General features: G+C 41.6%; 1 protein-coding gene across 3 annotated transcripts in view; it reads left to right on the plus strand.

Moving 5' to 3' along the window:
* The window catches only part of SLC41A2 (solute carrier family 41 member 2), a 107,479-nt gene that overhangs the window by 36,750 nt on the left and 55,739 nt on the right, over positions 1–14,990 (plus strand). For all 3 annotated transcript variants that reach the window (XM_053255493.1, XM_053255491.1, XM_053255492.1), the window contains exons 7-8: positions 6,190–6,337; positions 8,290–8,369. In XM_053255493.1, the coding sequence (XP_053111468.1) occupies positions 6,190–6,337; positions 8,290–8,369 (228 nt within the window). The remainder of the gene's footprint in view (positions 1–6,189; positions 6,338–8,289; positions 8,370–14,990) is intronic.

Raw genomic sequence — 14,990 nt, forward strand, 5'->3', positions numbered from 1 at the left:
GCAGCAATGGAGAAGGCCCATCCCTCAGTAGCCACCAGATGAGCTGGACGGCATTCAGAGGGACCAGCCAGAACCATGTGGCAAAACATGAAGAGAAGGGGAGGAGAGGCTTCTTTTCTCTCAGCCTGAACAAACAAACAAACTCTCAACCGAATAAATAAATAAAATAAGCCCTCTACTCTCCACTCACAACGTTTCCCCCCCACATATACATCCTTTTCATTTTCATGGTGTTTGATAAGTGATCGGTCTCCAGGGTTGGCCATGACCTGGAATCGATTGTGTCGACTACAAATATTTATATACTACTTTTCAACAAAAGTTCTCTGAGCAGTGTATATAGAAACATAACAGAGAAACGAATAATATGGTCCCCTGCCCACAAAGGACTCACAATCTAAAAGGAAACTGAAAGGTAAATACCAGCAACAGCCACTGGAAGGATGCTGTGATGGAGCTGAATAGGGCCCATTGTTCTCCTCCTGCTAAATAGACTACCCACTTCAAAAGGTACCTCTTTGCTCAGCAGAGAACAAACATCCTAATCGAAGGCACAGTCCTTCGCATTTTGCTCTTTCTTTCTTTCTTTCTTTCTTTCTTTCTTTCTTTCTTTCTTTCTTTCTTTCTTTCTTTCTTAAAGAGAACAAGAAAGAAGGGTACAGGTGTGGAGAGAAGGACAGAATGAGAGGAGAAACCTATATGAGAAAAATATGGATGTACTGTATTTGCCTCTGAATTTAAGACAACCTTGAAAACATACAGGTTATACCGTATTTATCCAAAAGGAAGAAGACTCTGAATTTTAAGATGATTCCCCAATTTCTAACATCAAAAATATTGGGGAAAGCTAGTCTTGGATTCAAATAGAGTATGGGGTAAAGTGAGATGTGGGTCCTATGACTGGGGCAAAAAGAAGGCCTAAAAGGTTTCAAGGTGGCTGTTTATGTTTCATCCTCACCAAAGTATATAGTGCATCCTTACCCATGCAGAATAACTAAGGGCTAATTCACAGACAAATTCCTTATTGGAACTAATTCACAGAACAAATGCCTTATTGGAACTGTGTTCAGGAGCAACTGTGGTCTGAGCCAGAGTGTACAGTATATTCAGAGAACTCAAAGCCATTGTCATTGCTACAGATGTTCTTTGTGCAGCTCTTTGCACACACATGGAAGAACCTGATAGCACATAGTAACTAGATAAGGAACCTATTCCAGACCATTTGTTTCCCTCTTATCCCTCTTCTCCTACCTCTTCTAAATTCTCCTTCCTTTTTCACCCAGTTCCTCCAAAAAGCTTGTAAAGTGGCTTCTTTGGAATCGGATATCCCCAGAACTGCTCCCTGGTATTTATTGGGAGATGGACACATATGTGGTTATATGTCTGCCCTGTTATATAAAATGCTGCCCATCTAAGAATCCTGGCAACCTAAGCACAGGCAGATACAAGGGAAAATAAAATGTGCATTAGATATGGTACATTAGGAAGTAGCAGTGGTTGCAAAGCATATCACTTGTAAGCAATGCAAACAGAATTGCACAAGATAACCACTGCAGTTATATTTGAAGAACTGCATTATTTCTCTGCTGGATACTAATTTGCATCTTTCCTAAATGCTCCACTTGCTTTATGCCAATTAAGAGATTGCTTAAGCTGGAGAAATAAAACAAAGCTGCTTTGAAATTCATTGTTGGAGCTAGCAGCCAAGAGGCAAACAATACTGAGCAGGTGGACAGGAGATGGAAAACATGTAGGCTATCAGGCTGGTATGTTCCATGGTATGTTTCTTTTTCGATTGTGATCCATTTGGGGACAGGGGGACATCTTATTTATATATTATTTATTTTTCTCTGTAAACCGCTTTGAGGACTTTGGTTGAAAATTGGTGTATAAATATGCTTACTACTACTACTACTACTACTAGTAGTAGTAGTAGTAGTACCTAGTACAGAGTTCCCTGAGCATTCACCTTTGTCCTTGGAAAACATTGTTTTACTTCAGAACTGACAGCACTTAATTTCCTGGGGGGTCTATGAATCTGAATACTCCGAAACCATTACATTAGCTTTGGATGACCCTGTTTTGCTTCCATACTGATAGTAGGGTTCAGGAGTAGGATAAGAACATGAACAGCCCTGCTGGATCAGGCCCAAAGCCCATCTAGTCCAGCGTCCTGTTTCACACAGTGGCCCACCAGATGCCGCTGGAAGCCCACAGGCAAGAGCTGAGGGCATGCCCCCTCTCCTGCTGTTACTCTCCTGCAACTGGTATTGAGAGGGATCTTGCCTCTGAGACTGGAGGTGGCCGATAGCCCTCCGACTAGTAGCCCTTGATAGACCTCCCCTCCATGGGAACCAGGGGAGGACACATTTTTCCTTCCCAGCTGCTTTACACTGCTGTGTTATATAGTGGTATAGGGCCAGGCTTGGAACTTGCTGCTAGCTCTGAAGCTGAGTATTTTCTTGCTCTGTAGTAAGGAGGGGAAGTTCGAATCTCCACTAGTATGTTTCCCAGACTATGGGAAACACCTATTTCAGGCAGCAGCAATATAGTAAGATGCTGAAAGGCATCATCTCGTACTGCGTGGGAGATGGTAATGGTAAACCCCTCCTGTATTCTACCAAGAAAACCACATGGCTCTGGTTGCTAGGAGTCAACACCGACTCCATGGCACACACACAATTAGAGGGAATGATGTATAATCTGTGTTATACCCCTTTGGCACACTAGAGGACTCTGTTGGGCTATAATTTTATGATCTTTTGCTATCTTTTTGAAACATAACAAACATAGAGTGTATAGTCCAGTGTTTCTCAAACTTTTTGGAGTCAAGGACCGCTAAATTCTTTGTGCAGAGTTTCAAGGACCGCTACATTCTTCATGCGCAGTTTCCCGGACCAGCAGTTAGTAAAGGGGTTTCAAGTCTGTCTATCTATCTCTCTATCAGACTTCTATACTGCCCCAAACATGCATCTCTGGGCAGTTTAGAATGAAAATAATATAAGCATTAAAATAATTAAATTTGGAATCTTTTGCAAACATGGAATATTAGGGGTTCTTAACCTTGGGTCTCTCAGTTAAACTCCCATAACCCCCAACAACAATGGCATTTGGCCATTATGGCTGGGGATTATGGGAGCAGAAGTCCACCAATGTCTGGGTACCCAAGGTTGAGAACCCCTGAATCTAAAAGCCTGGGTGAACAAATTTGTCTCCAGTATGTCTTCAGTATGTGCGGGGTGGGGGTGGAGGTGCTTCTGATTACTCAGTGGAGAGGGTATGTTGGGCCATTAGAAAAATTCAAAAGCTACATGGGGCCAATGAAAACAACATACAAGCAAGCCCCACTGATGCAAGAGGGAAACAGCGTTCCCTCTCAAGGCGCCTTGACCACAACAGGCAGCTGGGTTTCAATCAACCAACCTTTGGCTGCAAATAATGAGCATGCAAGAACCAGCAGCCCTTCAAGTGGTGCCCACTGCCATACTTTTTCCTCCATGCCCCCGCACCGCATACAGTTTGAAGCTGTAAAGATAGGGAATAAGATAGCTGTAGGAAGATCTCAGCAGCACATGGAGGCAAGGCACAAGAAGGGTCCCATGCCTCCGTGATACTCTTCCTCTTCCGTGCCATGTGCAAAATTGAGGAAGTGAGTGCCTTGATTTCAGTTGGGGGGGGGTTGACTCCCAGTCAGGGACCGGCACTCAAGCCTTCGGGGACCGGCAGCGGTCCAGGGACCGGTGGTTGAGAAACACTGGTATAGTCAATAGCTGCAAAGGTCTTAGTATTAAAATCAATGGGGCTAACTTCAAGTTAAGCACATCTGCAATTGAATTGTTAATGCATTCATAAAAAAAGAATATTAGAGTGAAACCTGAAAAGTGCTGCTCTTTTTTTGGTACATTTGATACTTTTCTTTTTGTCACAGCTTTTTGGCAAGTTGAGACTCCTATTTTGAAAATGATGCTTGGTTATTGATGTAAAGTAGCATCGCTTCTCGGCCTTTTGGCTGGGAAAGCATTCTCTACTAAAGTCATCTCTTTCTTTGTATTACTATAGATAATTGTGTTAAATGCTAGATTTCAAAACACTGATATGAAACTTTGGTGTTTCCTTCTCTTTGGAAGTTCTCATAATCATGAATAATATGGAAGAAGAGATTTGAGAACTGAACTGATGAGAGAACCATGAGACACTCCCCAACCTGCACAAAATGTTGTTTTGGATCCCTGCATTGTTTTCTCAAGTTGTAGATGTAGCTTTAGGAACTGTCAATGACATTTGTCTTCCTGTCTGTATATTTTAAGGTATTTTATCACAGCTTCTTAGGAGTAGCTTTGTATAGTTATTAGCTGGTTGTACTGAATGATAGTTGATTCTGCTGAATCTTGCTGGTGTATAATATATACTGGTTGTACTCTTTGCTCAATGGGGGTAATGGGGGTTGGTTGGTTGTGCTGTCTAGTCTGTGTCGACTCCTGAAGACCATAGAGCCATGTGGTTTTCTTGGTAGACTACAGGAATGGTTTACCATTGCCTTCTCCAGCGCAGAATGAGATGATGCCTTTCAGCACCTTCCTGTATCGCTGCTGCCCGATATAGGAGTTTCCCATATTCTGGTAGTAGAGGGGAAATCTATGGATTTCCACAGAGCTTTAACACTGTGTGAGTCTTTGACGTTCATTCTCTCCAGGGTGACTGAAAGGTCCTAGGCTGCACCTGCCTGCTTCACAACCTTTTTAGGCTATGGCCCCCTCTCACAGTTGTTTTGACCTTGCAGGACTACTTTGCTGCAGTTGCCCAGCTTGTGAACTGTGTTGTTGCCTGGAAGGAGAGGAGATTGCCATAGGCATCACTGCGGGCTCTGCTGTCAACACATTCATTCGGGGTGGTCCCTATAGATTAGCCTGCAGTGTTCTTTTGTGTTGATATTACAGACCTTTCCATTGAGGTTGTTTTGTCCTGTGGAGGAATCTTGCTAAATTATGGACAGAGTAAAGTAATTCTCTGGGATATCAGTATTGTTACAGAATAATGAGCAGTTATACAACTGGCCTTGATTGTGGTTCAAAGGCCATATGCTGATGGAATAGAATAAACCGGGCAATCATGGTATGTGGGCTCTCCTCCTTGCATAGTTATAAAGAAAAGGAACAGATGGAAGGTGTGGGAGTTAAATGAAGAGCAAAGCACATATTGCTTTTAAGAGTTATACAGGAATAATTCCACAATATCTCTTTTCATTGAAATAATTGATTTAGCTTTCACAGTGAACAGATAAGAATGGATTATTGCAAAGCAAATAGGCAATTCATAAAGTAATATTTTTGCCTTCTGTATACTGAAATATTTTGGGGAACATCACTTGATAAGCAGCTGCTGCTGCTGCTTCTTCTTCTTCTTCTTCTTCTTCTTCTTCTTCTTCTTCTTCTTCTTCTTCTTCTTCTTCTCCTTCTTTGACAGGACTACTATATGAAATATTTTGGGAATCGTACATGTTATTAGTGGAACTAAATTACCTTTTAGCGTTGCTAGAACTAAATTACAGATGTAAGAACAATTAAACCTTCAATTCATATTTTTGTTCATTCTGCATTTTACAAAATTACTATTTCATAACCTATCTTAGTTTGGTTGTAAAAGATAACACAATCTACAATTATAAGAGGTTTTTAACTTTTTGTTTTAGTTTTAACTAATGTTTTACTTTCTGTTTTTATTTTGTTGTAAACCACTCAATGACGTAAGTTTTGGGCAGTATAAAATGTGTTAAATAAATAAAATAAAATAAAATAAAATAAAATACATAAATAAATAAATAATGTTTATGTTGGTCATTAGTTTACATATTGAGCAAGGTCCAGATTTAGGGATGAATGCTGCCCTCAGCTATGAAAAAAACAAATAAAGCATTTTGTAGAAATATCAAGTTAAGAGATGTAATTATTCAGGCACTATAATATTCCTGAGCCTACCATCCTAAGGCTGCATATTCAGATAAGAGACCTAATTAATAACGATGGGAATTATTCCAAAGGAAATAGGATTAGGTGTGTAATAAAGCAAGAAGGATTTGAAATCAGCAAACAAGCAGTGTTCATCTTTTAAAATTAGTTGATAGCTTATTTTTTCCCCAGGATACAACATAACATTCCAATAATAAACATGACTTGTTTTTTTTTTTTGTAGAGACATATTATTATATATCTCCTTTAGTTGGTGCCTTTTTCTTGGCTATGACTCCTATGTGGATTGTCATTGCTGCTAAACATCCGGCTACAAGAACTGTCCTCCATTCAGGGTGGGAGCCAGTGATAACTGCTATGGTCATAAGCAGGTGAGTATCTTGCATCACCACTGTATTTACCTGAATCCAAGGCTAGATTTTTTTCCAGGTTCTTTGATGTTAGAAATTGAGGGATCGTCTTAAATTCAGAGTGCTGTTCCTTTTGGGTGAAAACAGGTATAACCTGTGTTTAATCTCTATGTTTAAGAGGGTCATCTTATTCAGGGTTGTCTTCCATTCAGGTACAGGGGAAAGTATTTTTAAAGAGGGCCCTGATCCAGCCATAGTTGTGCTATAAGTTGATTTTGTACATGACTAATAGTGCAAAAGACAGGACAGGGATGCTTATCCTTATTAGCATTTAATGCAGAAGGAAATGTGCTTTCCTTTTAACAGCAGGCAGTACTCAGCCAAAATTGGGACAAACATAAAAATAAAACCTGTAGGCACAATCCCAGCAAAGTCAAGTCCATGTAAGTCAAGCCCATCAGTCACTTAGACATCCTAATGAAGTGTGCCCGTCAGGAGGGTCTGCAGGGACATGGCCATGAGCCCTCGCCCAACTCCCCTAAGCCTCCTGCATGAACATTGTTGTGCAGGAGGACCAGTACTTCTGAGCACTGCCCGTGCTCCAGAAGCACTCAGTAAAATTGGAAACACATTGTTGAGGGTCAGCAATATTGCTTCTGCTCTTACAGAGTGCTTCTGGAGCACCCAGAAGTATTAGCCCTCTTGAGCAACAGTGCTCATGCAGGAGGATTGGGGAAGTTGCATGAGGACACCTGGGACATCCTTCAGACCCTCCTACAGTGCATGCTTTGTTAGGATGCCAGCCACTGATTTCAATAGGAGAGTTAAGCACATGCTTAACCCTCAATATATGTCATGGAATGAAAACTATTGTTGCTTCCTTGGGGTATTTGTGCATCCCATGCATCCACATTGTGCTGTCTTCTGCTCCTTCTCTGTTCTGTGTTCCTTATGTGTTGTGCCTTCTACCAAAGAAGTCATAAAACACTCATATTTATACACCAAGGGCAGAGGGGGGCTATTTGGCATCATTTCCCCATAGGGAATTTGGATGAGATGGAGGAGAAGATGGCATGACATCCTGGAAACAAATTGCAAAAATGTGGCAAAATCAAAATCTTAGATGATGCCATTAAGATGGTACCAAGGGCACCAGAACAGGTGTGAATAAATTTTGAATGCACTCTGAGTCACATTGGCAAACACTAGTCAAACATGTTCAGGGAAGTCCTGTAAGCAGGAATTAGTCCATTTATGACAATGGGACAGGGGAACCTTTGCATCTAAAATAGGAAAAACCAATTCACACCTGGGATACAAAATTACCCCTGGCGCTTTTTCATCCATAGAGACAAAACCATTATGGTAACTGCATGATATCTGAAAGTATTGTATGTTAGGGTGCCAATGACAATGTCCTAAAAGGACAACAGTACAGAATTAAAAACTTTTGAGTTAGTGCACAAAATGTTTGGCAGAGGTTGAGATTTTTCCTATGACTGCTATTGAGGATTACATCTTGTCCATTGAGATCTATGGGACTTAAATGTGCTTAATTTTGGTTGAATCATGTGCATGTGTATTTTATTTGTAACCTTGGTACAGCATGAGTACCAGTGTGTTTTAAATTCTATATGCTGGAATTAGACCATAGGCCACAGTTTACTGGATTTTAGGCCTTGAGCTAGGGAGAACTTTACAATAAATTATAGTTACAAAAATATACTCGCTCCGACTCAGCTCTTCAAAATTTCAGAGGTACTGATGCCAAGAAAAATTCTACTTCTCCTAGATTCATTTCTATGAACAGTAAGCATTTTACAGAACCAAAATATAGCAAACTGTCGTCAGAAGCTAATAATGTAAAGTTTCTGGAGTTATTCTGTTTTTTAAAAAGCTATATTGCTCATAAAATGTGAAAACTTGTTGCATACTATCAGACTGTGACTGTGAAATCTTGAACTCTTTTTCAGTATTGGTGGCCTTATTCTGGACACAACTGTATCTGATCCTAATTTGGTTGGGATTGTTGTTTATACTCCAGTAATCAATGGTAAGGCAGACACAGGATTTCTTAAAATTGCTGTGGCTCGATGCATGCTAGTTAGATAAAAGACCAAATTCAGACATAAGTGGGTGGGTATCTACTACTGTAAAGTCACACTATAATTTCAGAGTAAAAACAGTTCCTGGTTTTGTGTTGTGACATTGGGGGAAAAGATAAATATACATTCAGAGTACAAGTGAGAATGAAAAAAATATTTTTAAAGCAATCATGGTATATATGTCTAGACCCCAGAAACAGATTTCAAAATATTGTCTTAGAAATGTGTACTTATATCTATATAAAGATTTGCATAGGCAGAAGCGGCTTGAAATAGAATTGTAATGTCTTGGTTTGTAACATTGTATTGATGTAATAGTCAATATGTCCCATCAGTACACCTAAGCAATTATTTTCCAGCACACTGAGTCCTCCAGTGAGGTCATATATTATTTCCACACATAATTTATGTACAGCTTGTAGCATGAGAGAACATAGCAGAGAATGTAAAGTAAGTGTTGTCGAGTCTATTTCGACTCCTGGCGCCCACAGAGCCCTGTGGTTTTCTTTGGTAGAATACAGGAGGGGTTTGCCATTGCCTCCTCCCATGCAGTATGAGATGATGCCTTTCTGCATCTTCCAATATCGCTGCTGCCCGATATAGGTGTTTCCCATAGTCTGGGAAACACATAGTATTAGAATAATTCTGCAAAGGCTCTCGAATGAATGAATGAATGAATGAATGAATGAAATAGTATTGCTTTTTTCCTGCATACATTTGCACATGCACTTGCAAAACATATGGCTCACTATTTTGAAAAAATTCCAGTAATTTATTAAAAGCAGACATTTCCTAGAATCTTGTTGCCAAGTGAATTCTACAAGCCTACACTTAGTATGTTGCATTATGAAATATATTTTGTCCAGTTGACATTTGCTCTTCATTGAATTGCAAGTTGGTGAAAGATTGCTGTAAACAAAATCTACCAAGAGCCCCTTAAAAGGAGGGGCTTTTAAGAGATCCTCCCTCCTCAAAATCTGTCATATTCACTGTCCCTTTCCCATAGGATTAGCTTGAGCTGTTGCATGGCACATAATTCCTTTCTTTACTAGCCACTTCCTTTCAGGTTGTTTGTTTGTTTGTTTGTTTGTTTTTTACACCCTGCTGAAGTAACGCATAATAAGGAATATGAGGCTGCCACCAAACACAACAATCTTGTGTTGAGCTTCTTTCCCCCTTTCCATAGATTTTTGCTCTTCTATTGTTCATGGTCACCACAGGAGCTAAATAGTCTACAGTGGTGATTCCCAACCTGTGGTCCTCCAGATGTTGCTGACCGACAACTCACATCATTCCTAGCCACAATAAATTGTAGCTGGGGATGATGGGAGTTGTAGTTCAGCAACATCTGGAGGACCACAGGTTGGAACCACTGGTTTACAGTTATGATAGAATGCATAATACCATTTACCATGTGTCCTAACATCATTGTGCTTCCCCACCCTACTCCATATAATGGGCTGGTGAGGACAGGGAAATGCTTGGTGTAGCGATGTCAAAACATAGGGTAAGTTAGGAACATAGGGAGCTGCCATATATTGAGTCAGAGCATTGATCTATCTAGCTCAATATTGTCTTCACAGACTGGCAGCGGCTTCTCCAAGGTTGCAGGCAGGAATCTCTCTCAGCCCTATCTTGGAGATGCCAGGGAAGGAACTTGGAACCTAGATGCTCTTCCCAGAGCAGCTCTGTCCCCTAAGGGGAATATCTTACAGTGCTCACACCTCTAGTCTCCATTTCAGATGCAACCAAGGTGGACCCTGCATAGCTAAGGGGACAAGTCATGCTTGCTACCAGAAGACCAGCTCTCCTCTAAAGATCTCCTTTAAAGATGTTGACAATGACTTCCATTAGCAAGTAGCAAGCTGTACTACATTATGTGGAGGGGAAGGAGAATCTCAACAAGTGGCTGCCATTTTCAGAACCAGCAGCTCCGAGTTTCTCTTTCTACCTTATTATTCCTTGTTGCACTCTTGGTACTTATGCATTGCACTTTTGGTACTTACATATTGTCATATATATTAACCTTAATAATCAAAACAACTCTTGGATAGTCTAAGAAGTGATCCCCCTGCCACCTTAAAATTCATCTCTGCCTCCTCTGGCATATTTCCTTCCTTCCTGTACTTCCTGCCCACATGTTTGGCTATACTGGCTGACATCCATACTGACGTACTTGCACAAATCTGCTAGGAGAAGGATGTTGTGCCAGCTAGTTCCACTATGTCAGGAGCTTGCATTTCAGAATAGAGTTGCACTAGCACAGTACAGTTGCTCTAGTGCAAGGGTGTAGCACAAGGATGTTGCACCAAAAAAAGGACTCCCTGTTTCAGACTAGTCCTTGCACTGATGAAAGATGATGTCGACAAGTTGAATAACACTTTGCATAACAGGCTGTGCAGTCTTGTAGTACAATCTTGTCTATATTTCAGAGGTCTTCCACTAGCAACTGTGCAACATCACAACTTTGCACAGATCCACAAATTTTCTTAATAGTGCACAACTTCTCTTATTGTCCTAGTGCAATGCTAATCTGAATGTCAGCCCTTCTTCCCTTATTCTTGTTGCACAAGTGCAGCAGTTGGTGTAAGTGGGAGCGGAAGAAATTGTGCAGCTTGGAGCATCTGTGCAGCTATGCAAGTTTCACAACTTTTTCATTAGCACCATGTTAGTCTGGATGTCAGCCACTATATTCCTCCCCCTGCCCCCCAAGGCCCATAAAATAGAGATGTGCACGGAACCACGCGGCGCGGTCTGGCACTGAGGGGGGGTCTACCTTTAAGGGCGGTACCCCTCCCGCCGCTCTTCCCCCTCAGGCGCTGCGTTTTGAATAGAAGTTTTCGGGGTGGCAGCATTCCTCCCTGTCGCCCCTGCCCTCGTCGTTGCCCGGAAGAAGGAGTAAGACGAGCATGCATGCATGCATGCACGCGTCGCGGCGCGCGCATGCCTGTCGCCGCCGTGCGCGCGCTGCATACGTCACACGCAGCGTGTGTGTGACGTATGCGGCGCGCGTACACGCGTGCTCATCTTACTCCTTCTTCCGAGCAACGACGGGGGCAGGGGCGGCAGGGAGGAACGCTGCTGCCCCAAAAACTTCTATTTAAAATACAGTGCTGGAGGGGGAAGAGCGGTGGAAGGGGTAAGTTCTACCCCCCCGCCCTTAAAGGTAGACCCCACCTCAGTGCCGGACCGCCGGACCTGTCCATTTCCGAACCGGTTCAGAGGCCTCCAACATGGCCTCCGAACCGGTTCGTGCACATCCCTAACATAAAAGGCTTTCAGTTTTAAAATTTGGATTCTTACATTTGCCGCCTTAGGTGCACTTCATGCCTTTTTGAGGATTCATATTTCTTCGCTTCAATATTTAAGTGTAGCAACTTTGAATAAAAGTTTAGTGTTTTGATCGTGCACATTCCCCTGGAACTGTGGTTTTAAGAAAAATGCCAAATGTTTCAAGTCTCTCACACTAAAATCAGACATTTGGCAACACTGACTTTTCCGCTGTAGTGGCACTGCAGAAGATATGGCGAGGAGGCCTAGTGGTGTGATCCACTTTTACTCTCTGCACATGTAAACTTCTATACACTGCTTATATCCGTGTATTTAAAGGATTCATTTTAGGCTTCTCTAGCCTTAAACTGTAATAACCCTGCACTCCTGTTTTGTATTGAAAACCGTGTCTCCAGCTGCATTCCAATGTTCATATTTTGTGTTTATATTACTATGCCAATTAGTATAGCTAGGCGCGGATAAGGCTTGCTTAAAACGTACGCGCTAATTACCCACCTGAAGCAGGGAGCTTGGGAAGATGCATTGCCTGGGAGTGGAATGTACTTGGCTGCTGGCTAAGCACATTAGTCTCACACAGGCTACTGATAAGGGGGGCCAACAGCCCCTTTCTTGATGCTGCTTGTGAGAAATGTCACAGTATAAGAAAGGCACACAGACACCTTAGTAATTTGGAGTTCAGCATAGACCGAGATCCGGGAAGGTGCTGCACACCAGCTGGCGTTACAGGGGTCACGTCCTTTTCATGGTCAAGAGGGCTCCCCGATGAAAGAGACCGCGTCAGTTCAGGGACATATGCTTTATTTTTTGCTCTGTCATCCTCTTTAAATCATTATTCAGTGTTGTCTAATAAAACCTCTTTGGCATTTACACTGGTTTGAGCTTATTGCCTCCGAATCCCCAAAAAACCTGTTGGACCTGCTGGCCTCCGGTGCCAATACACCACCCCAATTCAAAATGGCAGACGCATACAAGTTTGATGTGCAAGGAGGCTATTGTGAACCACCTAACCAATTTGAACCAAATTTGCTACAGCTATAGGGACACCTCAATGGCATAGTTAGTTCGTAATTATGTCATCCACCCTGATTCTAGATAGTGGACTCATGAACGTTTGAGGTGCAGGTGGGTTAGACGGTCAAATTTGTAGACTGTCTAACCGATTTGAAAGAAATTTGGTACAGTTGTAGTGAGTGACACATAGGGACACCTCAACAATGTAGTTCGTGATGTCATTCACCCTGATTCAAAATGGCAGACATGTGAACACATAAGGCTGAAGTGGGCTAACTTATGAACCGCCAAACCAATATGAACCAAGTTTGTAATGATGTCTTCCACCCTGATTAAAGATGGTGGACACGTGAACATTTGAGGTGCAAGTGGGCTAACTTGTGGATTGCCTAACCGATTTGGACTAAATTTGGTGCACTTGTAGTGAGCAACACGTAGGGACACCTCAACAGCATAGTTTGTGATGATGTCATCCACCCCAATTCAAGATGGCAACCACATGAACATTTAAGGCGTAAGTGGGAACTGATTTGGACCAAATATTTGCAGTTGTAGGGACACATAGAGATACCTCAACGGCATAGATTGTGAGGATGTCATTCACCCCAATTCAAGACAGTGGATACATGAACATTTGAGGCTAACTTGTGGACTGCCTAACCAATCTGAACCAAATTTACTACAGTTGTAGGGACACATAGGGACAGCTCAAGGGCATTGTTTGCAATGATGTCATTCACTCCGATTCAAGATGGTGGATGTGTGTACAGTTGAGGACAAGTGGACTGACTTGTGGACTGCCATACCAATTTGAACCAAATTTGTTACAGTAGTAAGTGACACATGGGGACACCTCAACGGTGTAATTTGTGATGACGTCATCCACCCCAGTTTAAGATGGCAGATGTCTGAACATTTAAGGCTGAAGAGGGCTAACATGTGAGGATGGTAATTATCAATTAATTAAGATTATAGTGAAAGGAAAGTAGGCAGATTAGTTCTTACCAAAACAACTTGTTCCCAGTGAGATCAGTTTCTATACTTGGTACAGGTGAAGACATTTAAAAGAGATCATTTTGTTGCTAAAGATTTGCATCAATAATTTGGCATATTGACAAACTGTTGTGTTCCCAAGCTAATCTCTACCACATGTATCTTTTAATCGCTTTCTACTACACTTGGGTGTGTGTGTGGGTGATTAATTTGTAGAACAGCCTAGGTAATTCAACAAGCATGTTAGCAGAAAAGTTAACAAATTGTCTATTAGGCAAGGAAAAGCCTCTCTCTGCTGCTCCTTGAAGGCATATAGCTGAAGATCAAAATGACTGAAAATACTCTGTAACACACAACTCCTTTAATAATTCAACACACTGCTTGAAAGGACTAATGAACAACCTAAAAGTCAATAAGTGTCCTAGACACCAATGGCAAAGTGATATTTAGTTATATGTAATTCTGCCTTCTTATTTTTATAATAAGGGCTGAATGGGACATGAAGTGGGAGACGAACAACATCTAATGATAGAGTTTTTAAAAAATCTTTACAGTAGCTTGATCTAAGCAGGGAGAGGATTACTTAACCCTTGCCCCTCAAACCACTTTACCTTACAGATGCTTTTCTTCCCATTGAGGAAACAACACTACATTCATGTGTCTTTTCCTCCATGGGGAGAAAGACAACTGGCCAGAGAAATCTTGATCAGGAAAGTGACCCAAAGATTGGCAAAAGATTATCTGGGAATGGAAGAAATATAAATTTAATTTTATGTTGGGATAACAAGGAAGGAAAGGTAGTATTACCAGATGTGTGTCTTTACTGCCATGCTAATTGTCCGAACTGGTTAAAGGAATGGTATAGTGAGCCCTATAGACTGAATACTAAACTGTAGAAACAGCCTTTTGGAGGTTAAAATTCCCTAAGTATCTTAGCGTGATCAGAATACAAGAAGTGGAATGTGACCTGTCCTTTCTTAATACTTTATTGCAGCTTGCGGGGGCACTTGATCTGACCAATGACATGCATTGGGGGGTGGGTGTTTAACCCTTTCCCTTTTGGCCACTTTCCTGATCAAGATTTCTATGGCCATGTGTGAATGCAGCCATTGCCTTTGTCTTTCCATATAGTCTCAGCATACTCTTGACAGTAAATAGATGTATTAGTACCGTAGTAGTAAGTCATGGGCTGATTGTCATGAAATGAGAAGATGCTGTGTGTATGTGTGTGTGTTTTCTTCTGCTCTGTGTGGCAGATATAAATGGTAGGTAAG

The sequence above is a fragment of the Hemicordylus capensis genome, chromosome 5 (genome assembly GCF_027244095.1).
Source record: "Hemicordylus capensis ecotype Gifberg chromosome 5, rHemCap1.1.pri, whole genome shotgun sequence".
Classification (NCBI taxonomy): Eukaryota; Metazoa; Chordata; class Lepidosauria; order Squamata; family Cordylidae; genus Hemicordylus; species Hemicordylus capensis.